The following is a 19,155-nucleotide window of genomic DNA, read 5'->3' on the forward strand; positions in this document are numbered from 1 at the left end:
TGCTGCTGCATAAGCGAGAGTTTATTAACGCCGCTCGCGCCCCCTGACCCGGGCAGAACGCGTGCCCCGGCCGCAAACACCAGCGTCTACAAGTTTAAATACACGTAACAGCGCTCCACGTGACCCCCTCGTGACCTCCCCTGACCCCTACGCGACCCTCACGGTTTAGAAGGCACCTCCCACATCCCTCGCCCGCTATCGCCACGGCGGCGGCCTGCCGTGTTTGCCAATGATGCGGCACGTGCGGTCGTCGCGGTTGTGGCTTGAGAACACGGCGAGGAGTGGGGTTGGATGAGGAGCAAGGTGAAGAGAGGGGGGTGAGGAATAGGGGTGAGGAATTGGGATGAGTAGCGGGTGAGGGATTTGGGTTAGAAGTGGCTAATGTGGGATACACCCCAAGTGGTTGCTCGCCGCGCTGGCGCTGTGGCGTCGCGCAACTGAGTAAAAATTCCGCGGGTAAAAATCGATTAATAAAATTCCGAGCGGCAAAAAAGTGATGATAGCTCCGTCCAACATCGAGAGAATTCCCCCCCCTCCTGCATGAGTGGACCGACCCAAGTGAAGAGGCAGCTATGGACCGGACCATTCCACAAGGGGTGGAGGAAGAATCCACAACCTATAACCCCTCCAGAGGCAACCCTGCCCCATTGGTTTGGTTATATGCCACAAGCGTTGTAGTGTCAAGAGTACCCCCCCCCCCACCATGGGTCCCCACTGATGGTCCTGTTCACACGGTGTCCCCTTGCGTCCCCCATGCGTCCCCGCTGGTCCCCTGTGCCCATTGGCCTCCGCTGAGTCCTGCTCATCTGGTGTCCCTATCGGTCCCCAGGGCAGGGCGGCCCATAAGTCAACAATTGGTCCCCATGCATCCCGAGCGGTCTACACGCATCCCCAATGTGTTGTCGATGGTCCCCTGTGTCGCAACGGGTTCCCTTGGGTCCCCACATCCCTTTGCATAGGTCCAAATAGGTCTCCACTGGTCCCTGTGTCCCCACAGGTGATCCCCAACAGGTCACCTTGGGTCCTCACGATCCCTGCAGCTCACACGGGGTAGTACCACAGCATGAGGCTGTGCTGGGAGTGAGGGGGACCCTGGGGGGCCTTGCCCCCCGGTCTCGGCAGGGAGCGGTAGCCCAGTCCCCCCGACACCACCAGGGCCGTGGAGACCCCCGCCGCCCGGGCCCCCCGTCGCCCCCCACCAACGTCCCCCCCCCTCTCCGCCCCCTCGCCGCCGCCCGCCCCCTCGGGTCCCAGGGCGGTCCCCTCGTCGAGAGCGAAGGGGGACTCTGGGCCACAGGGAGGAGGGGAGTCGGGGGGGTGGTGCACCTCGAACCCCGGGGGGGCGGTGGCGGAGGGAGTCCCCGCCGTCTCCGCCCCTGCATCGTTGGCGCAGGTTCCCATGGCGACGGCGAGGAAGGTGACGGCGCCGCTGTGCGCGTGGTACGCCACCATGCCTCGGCCTGGCACCGCGAGGGGGAGATGGCTGTGAGTGCGCGTGACGGGGTGAGTGTGTGGGTGTGTGGGGGTGAGTGGGTGGGTGTGTGGGGGTGAGTGGGTGGGTGTGTCGGGGTGAGTGTGTGGGGTGTGTCGGGGTGGGTGTGTCGGGGTGAGTGTGTGGGTGAGTGGGTGGGTGTGTCGTGGTGAGTGGGTGGGTGTGTCGTGGTGAGTGTGTAGGTGTGTCGGGGTGAGTGTGTCGGGGTGTGTGTGTGGGTGTGTCGGGGTGAGTGTGTGGGTGAGTGGGTGGGTGTGTTGGGGTGAGTGTGTGGGTGTGTCGGGGTGAGTGGGTGGGTGTGTCGGGGTGAGTGTGGGTGTGTCTGGGTGAGTGTGTGGGTGAGTGTGTGTCGGGGTGAGTGTGTGGGTGCGTCGTGGTGAGTGGGTGGGTGTGGGGGGGTGAGTGTGGGTGAGTGGGTGGGTGTGTCGGGGTGAGTGGGTGGGTGAGAGTGTAAGTCGGTGTGACTGGGTGAGGATGAGTGCAGTGAGTGTGACTTTGATCGCGAGTGAGCATAAATACGTATGAGAGTGAGCGTGAATGAGACCCGTGCTTGCTGAGCGAATGTCAGGAGTGTGAGTGAGGAGTGTGAGACCCATGCTGGGTGAGGAGTGAGGAGTGTGAGGAGCAAGTGTGAGTGGGGAGTGGGAGTGGGGAGTGTGAGTGAGTGGGGAGAACGAGTGGGGAGTGTGAACGAGTGATGAGTGCGAGTGAGACCTGTGAGCTTGGGGAGCCCCTCCAGCCGGGGGAGGGGCAGGGCGACGATGAGGCCCAGGCTCGTGCCCACCCACAGGAGGCCCGGGCAGCTGGCCAGGCACGTCACCACGAGGGGCCGCTGTGCCGCACCACCTGCACACACAAACACGGCCTCAACACCTCAACACGACTGGTGCGCCTCCTCCGTGTTGTTAGCGGGCACCCATTCAGGCCTGTGAGCCAATTGAGGTTGTGCACGATACAGAGTTGTGTGGTTGCGTGTGGTTGCTGCGCGTGGTTGAGCATTGTTGCATGTGGTCGTGCGTGGTTGTGCGTGGTTGTGCGTGGTTGCGTGTGGCGGTTACACGTGGTTGTGCGTGGTTGCGTGTGGCGGTTGCGCAAGGTGGTGTGTAGTTGCGTGTGGTTGATGATGGTTGCGTGTGGTAGTTGCGCGTGGTTGTCCCGCATCGTGGTTGCGCGTGATTGTTCCGCAAGGTTGTGCGTGGTTCTGCGTGGTGGTTGCGCGTGGTTCTGCGTGGTGGCTGTGCGTGGTTGCCGCCGCTGCTGTGCGTGGTACCGGGTGCCATGCGGTTGACGGGCGTGGCGATGTTGACGTCCTGCAGCTGCTCCAGCGTCTCGGTGTGGAAGAGGCGCAGGGAGGTGCCTCGCGAGAAGGAGACCCACACGCCCACGCCGGCCAGCGCCACCTGGCTCACGTGCACCTCCGCCTCCGGGTGCGCCTCAAACCCAGCCTGATGCCGGGGGGGCGGGGGGCACAAAGGTGGAGACATGGAGGCGACAAGGACACGATAGGGGAGACGCGGGGGCGACGTGGGTGCGGGGGAAAAACAGGGATGGGGGGGGGATGAACATGGGGTCACGAGGGCGTGGGTGAGAGAGGCAGGTTGTGGAAGTGGATGCGGTAGATGTGGTCGTGGTGGTCGTGGTGCTAGGCGGTTGTAGCGGTTTACCGGGGCGGCCGCCTCTCCCCCCGCGGTGCGCACCGCGATGTGGTTTCCGCACGCGGCCCACAGCGCCTCTCCCACGGGAAGCAGCGCGGGGACCGGGAGGGAGCCCAGCGAGAAGGTCGCGTGAACCGCCCACGCCGCGTCTACGGGGACACGGGGACATGTGGGGACATGTGGGGACATGTGGGGACACACAGACACACGGTGACACAGGGACACGATGACACAGGGACACAGGGACACACAGGAACATGGATATAGGTTATATTGCGTGTGCTATAAATATGTTTTGTGTGTGTGCGTACACGCCGTGCATACCGGCTCCGCGCGTGTACACGGCGAGCGTGCCGTCGCGTAGCCCCGCGTACACGCGCCCGTGCGCGTAGCGCAAGCTGCCGGCGGGGGAGCCCCCGGGCGTCGGCTCCCTCCACAGACGAACCTTCTTACACGCGGGGCTGCTGCGGTACGCGCACACGCTGCACACGCGCACACACACATTCACAGGTACAGCCACGTGGTCATACAAAGGTCCCCTGTATAGCCTTTAACGGACTCTTACTGCAAGTGCCTTTAACGAGCACCCATTAACACGAGGGGGTGGGTGGCTAGCACCACCCCCGGCCAACCTTTTTCTCCCCAGTGCTGATGTTTAGACACCGCAGCAGGTAGTCAGCTAGTCGACCTCGGGAAATTTCAGGACCGGTTCAGATATTCGTCACCAATGTTGGCCGTGAGCGGGAATCGAACTCGGGTCGGCCGGGGTTCGCAGCGCTGTGCGCTAACCGCGACGCCGCCGCTTCCCACCCTACGCACACAAGTACGTGCGCACGTGTGCACGCCCGCGACCCCCGACCCCTCACCTGCCGTCGTCCAGGGCGAGCCAGGTGGAGGGGTCGGGGGGGGAGCCCCCGGGGGTCGGGGGGTCGGGGGGTGCGGGGACGAACTCGGCGCAGAGGACGCGCGCCTCCACGCTGAAACCCTCGGTGACGCGCGGCTCCGCGTTGCCCAGAGACAGCACGCTGAGCTGGCCCATCGACGCATCCCCACTCCCGATCTGGGGACACGGGGACAGACACAGACTCCATATCTGCACATAGGTTGATGATGAGGATGTACAGAGACACAGACACAGAGAGAAGAAGGGGACTCCACGTTGACCCCCTCACCTCACCCCTATGACCCCTCACCTCACCACCGTGACCCCTCACCCCACCACCGTTACCCCTAACCCCACCACCGTTACCCCTAACCCCACCACCATGATGCCTCACCCCACGAACATGACTTATAACCCCACCACCGTGATCCCTAACCCCACCACCGTGCCCCCCCTTTACCCCACCACGACGACCCCTGACCCCGTCATCGTGACCCCTGACCCCACTCACCCAGATGGTTCCCTGGCCCAGGGAGAGCTGGTGCCGCCACCCCTCCCCCACGCTCGACGAGGGAACCGGGTTATAGACGGCGCACTCGGGCTGCACGCAGACACGACACGCAGACACGACGAACATAAACACGCAGACACGACACAGACACGACACGCAGACACAATGAACATAAGCACGCAGACACGGCACGCAGACACGACACAGACACGACGAACATAAACACGCAGACACGACACGCAGACACGACACAGACACGACGAACATAAACACGCAGACACGACACGCAGACACGACACGACACAGACACGACACGCAGACACGACACGCAGACACAACACACAGACACGAACATAAGCACGCAGACACGACACGCAGACACAACACAGACACGACGAACATAAACACGCAGACACGACACGCACACACGACACAGACACGACGAACATAAACACGCAGACACGACACGCACACACGACGAACATAAACACGCAGACACGACACAGACACGACACAGACACGACACGCAGACACGACACGCAGACACGACACAGACACGACACGCAGACACGACACGCAGACACGACACAGACACGACACAGACACGACACGCAGACACGACACGCAGACACGACACGACACAGACACGACACAGACACAACACGCAGACACGACACAGACACGACACGCAGACACGACACGCAGAGACGACATGACACAGACACGACACAGACACGACATGCAGACACGACACGCAGACACGACACGACACAGACACGACACAGACACGACACGCAGACACGACACAGACACGACACGCAGACACGACACGCAGAGACGACACGACACAGACACGACACAGACACGACACGCAGACACGACACGCAGACACGACACGACACAGACACGACACAGACACGACACGCAGACACGACACAGACACGACACGCAGACACGACACGCAGAGACGACACGACACAGACACGACACAGACACGACACAGACACGACACGCAGACACGACACGACACAGACACGACACAGACACGACACGCAGACACGACACGCAGAGACGACACGACACAGACACGACACGCAGACACGACACGCAGAGACGACACGACACAGACACGACACACAGACACGACACAGACACGACGAACATAAACACGCAGACACGACACGACACAGACACGACACAGACACAACACACAGACACAACACGCAGATACGACACGCAGACACGACACAGACACGATGAACATAAACACGCAGACACGACACAGACATGACACACAGACACAACACACAGACACAACACACAGACACAACACACAGACACACAGACACAACACGCAGACACAACACACAGACATGACACACAGACACAACATGCAGACACAACACACAGACACGACACACAGACACACAGACACAACACGCAGGCACAACACACAGACATGACACACAGACACAACACGCAGACACAACACACAGACACGACACACAGACACAACACACAGACACAACACACAGACACAACACACAGACACAACACACAGACACACAGACACACGACACACAAACATGACACGCAGACACACGACATAAACAACACGCAGACACGACGAACATAAACACGCAGATACGACACGACACAGACACGACACAGACACGACACGCAGACACAACACACAGACATGACACACAGACACGATGAACATACACAACACACAGACACAACACACAGACACAACACACAGACACAACACACAGACATGACACACAGACACGACATAAACAACACGGAGACACATGATACACATACAGACGTACACAGTCCATGTACATACATCACACACACACTCAAAGGGCCCCCTATAGCAAGACAGACTGTTGGGGCAAGTGCTGTGTTTGTTGTGTTGTGTGCGTGTTTCTGTGTGTACGTGTGTGCAGGTGCTCGCTAACAGCAGGTGGAAAGTGGAAAGTGCCAGAGCAGTAGTTAACGCACTGCCCTAAGAATCCGGCGACCTGAGTTCGATTCCTGCTCCGGGACAACATGGGTGAGACCAATATCCGAACCGGTCCTGGGCCTCCGTTATGCCGACTCAGCCTTAAATGAGTACCTGGGTACGGTGTGTAAACATCGTCAAAGGCGTACTGGGGCGCGATTCTGGGCACCCGCCCCCTTCGTGTGCCGCGTCGGCCTTCACAGGTGCTGCTCGCTAACAGCACCTGAGCGAACGGTCTGTTCAGGCTATACGGGGGGTCTTTGTCTTTGTGCACCTCCCACCCTGCCCGCGGCTCACCCTAAGGTCTTGCGTCCCGGCCTCGAACACGGGCATGTGGGACAGCAGCAGCGGGCACCTGTGTGGAGCCTGTGGCCGGTCCTCGTCCTCTGCGCTAAACCAACCCCATTGGTTCGCATCCTCTGAGTCAGGGAGGGACAACACGCGTGTGTGTGCAGGCGTGCATGCGCACAATACGTGAGCGCTCCACATTCGGACACAACCCAGAGTCACACTCTCTCCACACTCGGCGGACACACACTCACACTCTCTCCACCAGTGATGGACTGGGACTAAACATCAGCCCAGGCATTTGTAAACACGCTGGCCCAAATTCGGGCGATGGAGCAGCTAGATTTTCAATGTTGACGTATGAGCATGATTTTGCGTGCGATCTCATTGGCCCACTTAGGGCTGGGTCCGAAAACACAAAGAGGAAGAATCGTTGGGGCTAACAGAGAGCGGAAATACGCAATGTTATAACATATTTTTTGAATGTATTACTTTTTATATTTTTTTTCTTACTATGATCACATTTGCAATTTCCCCACACAGACCGCCCACCGGCCCACCGGGCATTCGCCTTACGGACTGTTGCCCCTATGACTAAGTCCGGGCCTGGGTGGCGCCTAAGGGCACAATAACACCACATCACCCCACGCTACACAGAGGGAGCAAGAGAAGCAGAAGGAGATGTGGGGGGAGACCAGAGGCACACGGGGGAATGTGGGATCAGAAGGGATCAAGGGGGGATCACGCCGGAGCAGGGGAGGTCGCGGGGGAGCAGGTGGCATCAGGAGGGGATCACAGGGGGATCACAGGGGGATCACAGGGGGATCACGGGGGATCAGGGTGGTACCGAGTGAGAGCGTTGCCGTCTTGAGGTCTCGCAGCCACGAGGCCCTGGCTCCCGGAGACGAGAAGTGGAAGACGGAGACGAACGACACGGGGCGGCCATGCCTGTACGCACGCACACACACGTATACACGTACAACAACAACCGCCATTCGCCACTAAGTGGCGGTGACGTCACCACGACGCTTGTGCCAGGCCAAGTGCACCTTGAGGCCACGTGAAGTGTCGAACGCCCGCTGGCAGGAGGTCACGGGGCAGACCCATACACGTACACACACACGCGCGTACACACGCACACATACACACACGTATGCACACGTACACCCACGTGTATGTAAATGCAAAGATTTCCCGTGTAGTCTGCACAGGCTGTTTAGGCATGTGTACCCCCCATGTGTACCCTCGTACGTACCCCCTGTGTGTACCCCCTGTGTGTACCCCCGTGTGCCACCCCACCCCCCTTCCCTTACTTGTCGGGTTTCCCCTGCAGCTGCAGCTGCACGCGGCAGCGATCGCTGCCCCGGATCTGGGCCTCCTTCTGCTGGATGAGTCGCTGCACCGAGGCCGCACACTCCTGCACCAGCGCTGGGGTCAGCGTCTGCAATGACAAAGATCCCCCGTGTAGCCTCAACAGACCGTCGGGGCAAGTGTTGTTGGCGAGCACCTATGAAGGGCGGCACGGCACACGAGGGGGTGGCCAGCACCGCGCCCGGCCGCCTTTAACTCCCTAGTGGCGATGTTTTTACACATCGCACGCACACAAAAACACGCACGCACCGGTGAAGTGATCATCCGTGTAATAAATCAATGAAACTTAAACTTCAGTGTCTCAGGCGGTTACGGGACAGACCCAGGTGCCACCGATTAACTGATGAGGCGCACAATCTGGCGGCAGGGTGGCACAGCGCCACAAGTTGATGGGCAAGGACCCCCGCCGTCTCTGCTAGACATAGGTCTGAGCTTGACGCAAAACTAAACGGCAATACACAACACAAAATAATCACCAGCGTCGTTGTGGAGACTATACATAACGAACTAAATAAGCAGACGATACGCCTCCTTCACGTAAAAAAGTGCAATTTGCGCATCCCATCAGCTGCATGGATAAGAAGTGGGGATGGGCGCTCAGAGATGTCACCCGGGATGGGGAGCAGGTGGGATTGCGAAGCGGATGCAGTCCCCAGGGGGCGGGCAGCAGAGAGCGGAATGTGGATCGGCCTTTAGCAGAGAGGAAACACAAAGTCTGCAGATGGCGAGTCCTGCATTCCCGCATACGTGATGATGGGGCTGTGAGGAATGTCAACTATGGGTGGGTGGATGGGTGGATGAGTGGGTGAATGAGCTTGTAATTGGGTGGATCGGAGGGTGGGTGAAGTGAGTATGTGAGTGAGCAGGTGAGTGTGTTGATTGAGTGAGTGAGTGAGCGAGCGATTGAATGGGTGAGCGAGTGGGTGGGTGGCTGAATGATGGGGTAGGCCAGTAAGTTAGTAGATCAGTTGGTTTTTCAAGTTTTCAAGTTTCATTTATTAGGTATAGCCCTGGTGAGGTGAGTGGACAGATGAGCAAATGAGGAAGTGGGTGAGTGAATGAGTGTGTAAGCGAGCAGGTGAGTGTGTGGGTGAGGGTGTGGGTGAGCATGTGGGTGAGCATGTGGGTGAACAGATAAGCGAGTCTCACCTCATCGGCTCTATGGAGCTGGTCCGTGAGTGAGGGAGTGGGTGTGTTGGCGAGTGGTTGAGCGAGTGTGTGCATGGGTGAGCGTGTGAGCGAATGAGTGTGTAAGCGAGCGGGTGAGTGTGTGGGTGAGCATGTGGGTGAGCGAGTCTCACCGCGTAGGCTCCGTGGAGCTGGCCCGTGAGCTGAGAGATCTGGGTCATGAGCTGGAAGTCGCTGTGCAGCTCCTGCAGCTCCACGTAGAGACGCGCGGGGCCCGAGTACAGGTGACCTGCGGCACGGGGTCACCGGCTCGTGATGCGGGGTCATGGGGTCACGACACAGGCTCACAACATTGCACGGGAACACACGGCTCCATCTCCTCGGTGGTCGTCCCCTGGATGCGTTCCATTCCTTGGCTCGTGCGTGCACTCGTTTATCTGTAGGGATCTCAAGCCGCACGATGCGTCGTAGCATCGGCAAGTCGCGGCCGCCTTAATTCAAGGGTTCACGTGCTGAGGGGGTTCACTCACTCCCTTTGGGGTCCACGGAGAGCTGTGGGGGAGGGGCCCCCTTGTCGGCACCCCCTTCCTCGTCGCACTCCCCCCCCGACACCTGCACCTGGCGCAGTGGAACGCTCCACTTGAGTGTGAAGCGGGGCCCAGCTGGGACCATCCCATTCCCGTCGTAGGGGATCCTGCCAGGGAGACCACGGTTGGGGGGGGCAGGGAGTAAGCGTACGTCACGGGGTTAACTCCCCGTGTGCTTTGCATCACCACGTGTGCCCGTGTCTCCCTGCGTCTCTATAAACCTCCACGCGTCTCCACACCCCCTCGCATGTCCCGGTGTCTCCCCACACGGCTCCCCATGGCTGCCCGTGTCTTCCCACGTGTTCCCGCGTGCAGGGCTAGGCATGTGCCTATATTGTTCACTTCAGGAATTAAGCCCTGGGCATGCGCACCGGCGTGTCGCTGCATGTCCCCATGTCTCCCTGCGTCTTCCTGTATCTCCATGTACCTCAATGTATCTCCCTGTATCTCTTCGTATCTTTTAGTGTTGTCTTGTCCATTTAACACGTAGACTTTTGCGACCAAAATTATGCATAATAAAGGTTTTTTTTGGGTTATATCGCGTAAATATGAATGTGTCGTTAAACCCAGCACAACCCTACATAGCCAATTAGTAAGGTTTGTCATGTAAACAAAACGTGTAAATTAGTTACTACTTCAGAAAAGCGGTGTGTTGGAGAGTAAACCCACAACATTTACAATTCGAGTACTGTGACATTTCGCTACTGGTTACAACAACAACGAACTCTTCCTGTTTCGGTCTTGCTTTGTCCGTCTGGGCCCAACCTGTGGCACCCCCCCCATGCCCCCCCCATGCCCCCCCCCCCCCGCGCGTGCCTGGGGTTGAGGCCGGCACACACGATGGTGTCGTTGAGCATGAAGAGGCGTCGCGGGCGAGTCTTGAGGATGAGGCGGCGCTCGCCCACCACGCTCTCCGTCACGTCGTCCACCCTCACCAGGTAGCGCTCGCCGGTGCCCAGCAGCTGGGGGACGCGCACAGAGACAGAGGTCCCCCCGCCGCCGTGTAGCCGTGACGGAGTGCCGGGGCTGTTGGCGAGCGGCGCCTATCAAGGCACCGCACGGCGCGCGAGGGTGTGCGGTGGCCAGCACCGCCTCCCCAACGCTCGGTTTATGCGCCGTGCCAGGTAACTCATTTAAGGCTGAGTTGACCTCGGGGAAGCATAGGACCGGTTCAGATATGTTCATCACCGATGTTGGCTGCGAGCGAGCGTCGAACTCGGGTCGTCTGGTTTGTAGCGGAGTGCGATAACCATCGCACCACCGCTCCCCTCCACACACACACGGTGACCCACACGGTGACACACACGGTGACCCACACGAAACAGGCGAGGTGCACTCTGAGGCCACACGTAGTTGTGGAAGGCACGGCGTCCACGGCCACACCCGCGCCAGGCTAGGTGCACACATGGCGCACAGTGTACGGACGTAGCGTCCGCGCCAGGCTAGGTGCGCACCTTGGCGAGCTGGCGGTCGTGGATGGCGCTGGCGACGGCGCGCAGTTCGTTGCGCCGGCCCGCGAGGCGCTGGCGCTCGTTGAGCCGCCCGGCGAGCGTCTCCAGCTCCGTGAGCGCCATCTGCAGCGGCAGCCGGTCGGGGTGCCCCCGCGGAGTGTTCCGCAGCATGTCCTGCACGAGCGCGCGCACACAGGTACACACGCAAACACGCACGCACACACACATACATAGGTGTACACAGGCACGCGTATACGTACACACGTACACATGCAAACACGCACGAACACGCACACTACTTTGGTGTACACAGGCACACGTATACGTACACACGTACACACGCAAACACGCACGCACACACACATACATAGGTGTACACAGGCACACGTATACGTACACACGTACACACGCAAACACGCACACACATACACACTACTTTGGTGTACACAGGCACACATATACGTACACGCGTACGCACGTGCACACGCACGCACACAATTTATTTTTGGGTGGCCATCGAAGGAAGATGGTCACCGCATCGCGTGCGTTCAGATGCGCTCCTGCGTGAGGCCATCTAGAACGCTCTTCCGATATTAGTAAGCCACTGGGGCTACGCACTTTTAAATCATCTGGTTTGTAAACTTAATTCTTTAGAACTGCTTTTTAAAACTGATTTTTCCCCCACACCTCCGATTAATTAGCGGGGTTGGCTACGTACATTCATATACGCACGCACACGCCAGCCAACAGTGCACCACCTGCATCATGATCATGAAGGTGATGATGTTTTGCTTTCGATAGAACAAATCATCTGGTGCTGCTGCTGCGTTGGCAGTGGTGCACAAGCAGTGAACAAGCACAGTTAACAACACAGTTAACAACACAGTTAACAACACAGTTAACAACACAGTTAACAACAAATTAATAAACCTAACGATCGTCAATATTACACTGCGGCCTTAAAATTAAAATATATAAAATAGGAGACGTTTTGGGCAACGCCGATTCCTCATAGCACGCAGTTGCAGGCAACGCCCCTTCTTTGTGTGCCACTGCGCGAAACGTCACCGGTTTTATAGGTAAAATGTTAAGGCCGCAGTGTGATTGACAGATGTGTTGAGTTTTGTGTGTACGTGTTGTGCGTGTGTAGGCATCGGCGCAGTGGCTTGCGCAATGCCCTACGAATCCAAGTTCGATTCCCGACCACGGCTCACATCAGTGGCGAGTTATATTTGAACTGGCGCTGGGCCTCCCTTTGGTCGACTCAGCCTTAAATGAGTGCCTTAAAACGCCTCAAATGAGTACCTTGTGCGGTGTGTAAACATCGCCACTCGGGAGACAAAGGCGGTCGGGAATGGTTCTGACTACCCACCCCCTCGTGTGCCGTGCCAGCCTTCTTTGGTGTTCGCTAACAGCACTTGCCCCAACAGTCTGTTAAGACTACATGGGGTATCTTTGTCTCTATGCGTGTGTGTGACTCTGTCCCTTCACCTGCAGCAGGAGGATGAACTGGGGGAATCTCTGCACCGGCTTCATCATCAGCGCCTGCAGGGAGTGGCGGTCAGCACTGGCCTCCTGGCAGCTCTAAAAACAACAACCACCACCACCACCACAAAATCAACAACAACCACAATAACCACGACCACCACCACAACATAATCGACCATATCAATAACTGTGAGTATAATCGACCATATCAATAACTGTGAGTAAGTGGGTAGGTGATCCGCTGGGTGAGCAGGTAAGTGAGCGTGTGATTGGGTAGGTGAGCGAGTGTGAGCGGGTATGTGAGTGGCTGCGTAAGCGGTTGAGTTGGTAGGTGGGTGAGTGTGAGCGGTTAGGTGAGTGGCTGGGTAAGTGGTTGAGTGGGTAGGTGGGTGAGCGAGGGTGAGTGGGTAGGTGAGTGGCTGGGTAAGCGGTTGAGTGGGTAGGTGGGTGAGCGAGCGTGAGTGGGTAGGTGAGCGGACGGGTGAGCGGCTGGGAGAGCGTGTGAGTGTGTAGGTGCGTGAGCGTGTGTGAGCGAGTGTGAGAGTGAGTGGGTAAGTGAACGGCTGGGTGAGCTTGTGAGTGGCTGAGCATGCGAGTGATCCGAGAGTGGGAGGGCGAGCGGCCGGGTGAGCGGCGGGGTGAGCGGCGGGGTGAGCGAGACCTTGATGAATTCGAGGAACGCGGGACGCGTGGCGCTCGCCTTGCGCACGATCTCCATGGCCGTGCTGAAGTTGCTCACGTACTCGCTGTACACGTCCTGCACCATGGAGCGTGAGAACTACAGCGACAAGGAGACAAGGATCCCCCCCACCCGGTGGAGCGTCAGCTCAGACTGTTCGGGGCGAGTGTCGTTTAGCGAGCAACTACGATGTCACGAGGGAGCGGGCGGTAAACACCACTTCCGATTGTGAGACACGCAAGATAGAGACAGCGGAACGGAGACACGGGGGAGACAGAGACAGTGGGACAGAGACACAGGGGAGACAGAGACAGTGGGACAGAGACACAGGGGAGACAGAGACAAAGGTGAGATCGCGAGGCGGCGGTGTCCGCTGTTGCGCCGTGCGCGCCCCACCGAGGCGACGAACACGTCACCGATGGAGTCGGTGAGCTCCCACTGGGCGACGCGGCTGCCCAGCGCGATGTGGAACATGCAGTGGCACTGCAGGAGGTCGCGCACGCCGCTGAAGACGGCGCGCACCTTCCGCTCGCTCAGCAGCCGGCTCTCGCCCTCCAGCAGGGGCAGCTCGTACCGCTGGGGGGGGGGGGGGAGGGGTGCAGGAGAGAAGGGGGGCGGCCGGGATGATAGTTGGGCGGGCGTGAATGAAAATTAGCGAGGGTGCATGGGGGAACGGCGGGGTAGTGGTTAGCGCGCTGCGCTACGAACCTGGCGACCCGAGTTCGATGCCCGCTCACGGCCGACACCAGTGACGATTATCTGAACCGGTCCTGGGCCTCCCCTAGGTCGACTTAGCTTTAAAATGAGTACCTAGTGCGATGTATAAACATCGCCACGGGGGAGACAAAGGCGGCCGGGCGTGGTGCTGGCCACCTAGCCCCTTCGTGTGCCGTGCCGGCCTTCATAGCACTTGCCCCTACAGTGTGTGTGCGTGCGTGAGTTCTCACCGTGTGGATGTCCTTCAGCGTCTGCACGTAGCTTCTCTCGCTCTCCACAATCGAGCCGAGGATGTAGCGACGCTTCAACTGCTCAACCACGCGGGGTGACACGGGGAGACGCAGGCAGAGATGATGAGGAGACACGTGAAGACAGGAGGAGTAGGGGGACGTGGAGAGACAAGGGGGGACGGGGCGAGACTCGCGAACGACATGGCGGAGACACACGGGGGAGACACGAGGAGAGGGAGCTGCTTGGGGTTGTGCTCTGTGAACGTTGAGGTGACGAACGGAGTGCGGTGGGGGGCGGTGGGGGGCGGTGAGGGGTCGTGGGGCTGTTTAGGGGTCAGGATGGGAGGGTGGGGGGCCCCTGCCTGCTGCTGGGAGAGGCCTGGGGGAGCGGGCCCCAGGGTCAGCGTCTCCATCTTCACGTCCAGCTGCACGTCGTCCTCGTCCGAGGCCGCCGGTCGCCCTGGGGTCAGAGGTCAGGGGTCAGAGGTCAGGGATCAAGGCCCGGGCTCCACCTTCGCGTCATCCCGAACCGATTCCGTTGCGACATTCTAGCCTAGGGGACCCACCCCCCCAGTGGCAGCCGCCCCTACGCGGCACCGGCTGCACGTGCACGCAGGTCGAGGGCGGGCGTTGGACGTGGACCGAAAACCTCTGCAGTGGGCGGCAGTCGTGCTCCCCACCCACAGCTCGATCACGTGACTGCTCGGCCATCATGTCGCCGGCACATGGCTCTAACCACCAGCGCAACCTCCAAACCCGACCCCCAAACGCGACCCCCGAGCGTGACCCCCGAACCCGACCCCCGAGCGCGACCCCCAAACGCGACCCCCGAGCGCGACCCTCGAACCCGACCCCCGAGCGCGACCGACCCTGGCTCTGGGAGATGAGCGAGGTCCTCTGCATGAAGAAGCGCCCGCGCTTCAGCACGGCCGCCTTTGTCTTCTCCAGCTTCTCGAGTCCGTCCTTGGTGCCGTCCCGCGCGGCCCGCATCAGCTCCTGCACCTGCACCGCCGCCACAAGCGCCGCGGGGCACGCCCAGGCGCTACAGGTTCACCGAGCGCTGGCGGCCGGCAGACGCCACCACCACCACCACAATCGCCGACACCAACACAGACAAAGCTCCCCCCGCTATCTGTAGTCTTAACAGACTCTTGGCGCAAGAGCTGTTAGTGAGTAGTGCCTACGGTTGGTGGCCACCACCGCTCCCGGCTGCCTTTGCGAATGTTTACACACAACGCACCAGGTACTCATTTAAGGCTGAGTCGACCCAAGTGAGGCCCAGGACCGGTTCAGATAGTCATCACCGACGTTGGCTGTGAGTGGGGTGGGCGGGTTCGTAGCGGCGGCGCGGCAACGGCTGCGCCACCGCTCCCCCCATCACCACCACGTCCACCACATCCACCACCTCCACCACCTCCACCATATCCACCGCCACCACCACGTCCACCACTTCCACTACGTCTACCACCACGTCCACCACCACCACCACCATATCCACCGCCACCACGTCCACCACGTCCACCACCACGTCCACCACCACGTCCACCACGTCCACCATATCCACCGCCACCACCACCTCCTCCACATCCACCACCTCCACCACCTCCACCACCACGTCCACCACGTCCACCACCACCACCACATCCACCACCTCCACCCGCGGACTCACCGGTCGGCGGGACCTGCGGAGGTTGGCGGGGAGGGCGAGCGCCCCCCCCGTGCGGGGTGGGCGCCCCTCCCCCTCGGCGCCGTCCTCGTCGCTGTAGCTCTCGAACTCGCTGGAGCTCCAGCCCTCGCTGCCCGAGCCGCGTGCGCCGCCCCCGCCGCGCCCCTCCGGGCACACCGCGTCGTAGATGCGGTCCACACCTACGCCAGGACAAATGGTCCCCCGCCCGCCCACCCACACCCGCCCACGTGCAGCCTTGAGAGATCGGTGGGGCAAGTGCTATTAGCCTCTTCCACTTCCTCTTTCGTATGGATTCGTGCCGGCAGATTAAACGATGCAATTTTAGATTTGTTATCCGCTCAATTGTCTCGTCCGTTCCTCCTTTAAAGGAGTGAAGGCAGCGGGGAGTGTTTACAATGTGGTCGACGGTTGTTCAGCGAGCAGCACCCATGAAGGCCGGCACGGCGCACAAAGCCTTGTGCGTCTGCCCCAGCGGTGACGTTTCACACAGTGCACCACGTGCTGATTTAAGGCCGAGTCAAACCTGGGGGAGGCCCAGGACCGCGTCAGATATTCCGGCAACGATCTTTGACAGCGGGCAGAAAATCGAACTCGGGTCGCCGGGTTCATAGCACAGTGCACTAACCACTGCGCCACCGCTCCCCAGGCGAAGAGATTACGCTGATGATTACAGTCGTGATGATGACCACGATGATGACAATGAAAGCGATGATGACAGTGGGGGTGTGAGTGATGTGTTGACGAGGTGTGAGTGATGTGTTGACGAGGTTAACCTGATAAGGTGGGGCTCTGTGCCTCGATAGGAACGTCGTCATAGATGACTTCGTGAAGCTCATCTCTCGCGGCACCCTGAGTCCCGCTCACATCCTCACCATAGCCAGACCTGCACTCACCACAGGGCACAGACCACACTCACCACTCGCCACCATGACACTCACCACTCACACACGTGCTCACCACCGTGTCACTCACCACGGGGAACAGACCAACCTCGACACCCAACACCCAAACGGAATCAATCTGTATTTGTCCTAGAAAAATCCGATGAGCTATGAAGCTCTTTTTCACAGATGTCCAGCAGGGGCACGGGGTCAGAAACACTGAGGCTCACCTCTCACACTCACCTCTCACACTCACCATCCCCGAGAACTCACCACGGCACCAACCACTCACCAGCCACTCGCTCACTCTCACTGTCACGCTCACCACTCCGGGGCCCCCTCACCCCAGCCCTGCCTCACCGCCCCTCGCTCACCGCTCTCTCTCCACGGGGAGGCGCACCGAGTCGTCCCGCAGGGGGGGGGGTCGGGTCCCCACCGCCCGGGACCCCCCCCCGCCGTCTCCAAGGGGGTCGTGGGGGGCCGGGGGCCAGTGGGCGAGAGTGCATTGGTTGGGGTGAGCGTGGTTGGGGGGGTGAGTGTGGTGGTGGTGGGTGTGGTAGTGGTGAGTGCGGCGGTGGTGGTGAGTGCTGCGGTGGTGGTAGTGGTGGTGAGTGTGGTAGTGGTGGTGAGTGTGGTAGTGGTGAGGGCGGCGGTGGTGGTGAGTGCGGGGTGCGGTGTGCGGGTCTCCACGTTATCGCCCTCTTCAAAATCAAACATCTCTCCCTCCTCCTCTTCCTCCTCCTCATCATCGGCATCTTCTTGTGTGGGGTCACCTGTGGAGAGAACGGATAGAAATCCTCAACCGTCTCACCCCGAGTCATCACCGTCATCGGCCGTGCTCAATCCACTGCTAGACACAAAGGCCTCCCTACCCCCAAGCCGTCGCCGCCTCTCGCGAATCCGCGATGCACCAATTCTCCCCCTTCCCCCCCTCCCCCCCCCGGGCGCTCTTTCCACGCCAACCGATTTCACCGCTCCATCTCCCCGACGGGCAAGCTCGCGGGCGATTCGCTGGCTGCCACCGCGGTTATTAAACGTTGACCGCCGTTTCAATTACGGGGGAGGGAACCAGTGAATTGGAGCAGGAGGATGAGAGAGAGGAGAGTGGGAGGAGGGGTGGAGGGAGAGGTGGGGGCCAGGGGAGGGATGGGAGGAGAAAAGGGGAGGGGGGGTGGGAGGGGGGAGAGAAGGGGGGGGGGGGCAGGGGGGGGCGGGGGTGGGGGCAGCGGGTGAAGAGGGGGGGGGGGGGTGTTGTTTTGCACATGCTGCCACCGCCCTAATTGTTGTGATGTCACGGCTGCCACGGCAACCGTGTAATTGGGAACGCGGCTGCGTGCATCGCCTTGGCAACCGCTCAAGCCTCTAATCACGGCGTTGTGGTCCCCGGGGCGGGGGGAGAGTGGAGTGGGGGGGGGGCGGGGGGGGCGGTAGGGGAGAGTGGGGGGGGGGGAGAGCGGGGGGGGGGCAGACAGAGACGGGGGGGGTGAAACAGAGAGACAGGGAGGCAGAGAGAGACAGGGAGACAGGAGGAGGAAGAGGGGAGCAAAGGACAGCACATGGGGGGAGTAGGGGAGGGGGGGGGGGGCAGCAGGAGACAGACGGAGCGGGGGTCCGGTCACCTGTCTGGGCGGCGACGGGGGGTCTTTGTGGGGTCCGCAGTCGGGGACCCACGGGGACCGGAGCCATAGTCGGGGGGCGGAGGCGGGGGGGGGTCCGTGTCTGTCGGTGGGGACGGGTGGGGGGGGTAGTCTGTCGGGGGGGGGCGGGGGGGGGCGGAATGGGGGAGTCACGACTCAGCCGGTTCCATCCAACACCTCGCAGACAAACACCGCCACCCCCCACCTGTCAATCACGTGCAGGCCACTCTCACCGCCTCCTGCGGGGAGGTCGGAGCGACCTGGGAAAGGAGGGTCGCAGTGACCCAGCTAGGAGGTCAGGCAGCGGTCGGGCAGGATGACGCGCACACTCACACACTCATACACACTCACACACTCATACACACTCACACACTCATACACACTCACACACTCATACACACTCACACACAAAAAAAAGATCCCCCGTATAGCCTTAACAGACTGCAGGGGCAAGTGCTG

The 19,155-nt window shown here is 60.3% G+C and overlaps 2 protein-coding genes across 2 annotated transcripts in view; both read right to left on the minus strand.

The window, feature by feature from the left end:
- Positions 1–17,750, minus strand: LOC144942669 (rho guanine nucleotide exchange factor 10-like; the record flags this gene model as incomplete). Its single annotated transcript, XM_078869469.1, has 23 exons — positions 1–1,460; positions 2,207–2,338; positions 2,763–2,937; positions 3,157–3,296; positions 3,472–3,629; positions 4,014–4,207; positions 4,542–4,631; positions 6,850–6,971; positions 7,688–7,788; positions 8,154–8,281; positions 9,513–9,628; positions 9,870–10,033; positions 10,743–10,888; positions 11,381–11,551; positions 12,869–12,961; positions 13,527–13,643; positions 13,941–14,120; positions 14,492–14,569; positions 14,854–14,951; positions 15,361–15,493; positions 16,161–16,357; positions 16,952–17,061; positions 17,434–17,750. Coding segments are annotated over 23 exons (3,579 nt in total), but the record flags the coding sequence as incomplete, so codon positions are not given.
- Positions 17,709–19,155, minus strand: part of LOC144942795 (uncharacterized) — a 16,057-nt gene continuing 14,610 nt past the window's right edge. The window contains exons 3-4 of the mRNA XM_078869735.1: positions 18,679–18,808; positions 17,709–17,832 (exon numbers count right to left, since the gene is read on the minus strand). Of these exons, the coding sequence (XP_078725861.1) occupies positions 17,829–17,832; positions 18,679–18,808 (134 nt within the window). The 3' untranslated portion in view covers positions 17,709–17,828. The remainder of the gene's footprint in view (positions 17,833–18,678; positions 18,809–19,155) is intronic.

The sequence above is a fragment of the Lampetra fluviatilis genome, chromosome 28 (genome assembly GCF_964198595.1).
Source record: "Lampetra fluviatilis chromosome 28, kcLamFluv1.1, whole genome shotgun sequence".
In the NCBI taxonomy this organism is placed as follows: Eukaryota; Metazoa; Chordata; class Hyperoartia; order Petromyzontiformes; family Petromyzontidae; genus Lampetra; species Lampetra fluviatilis.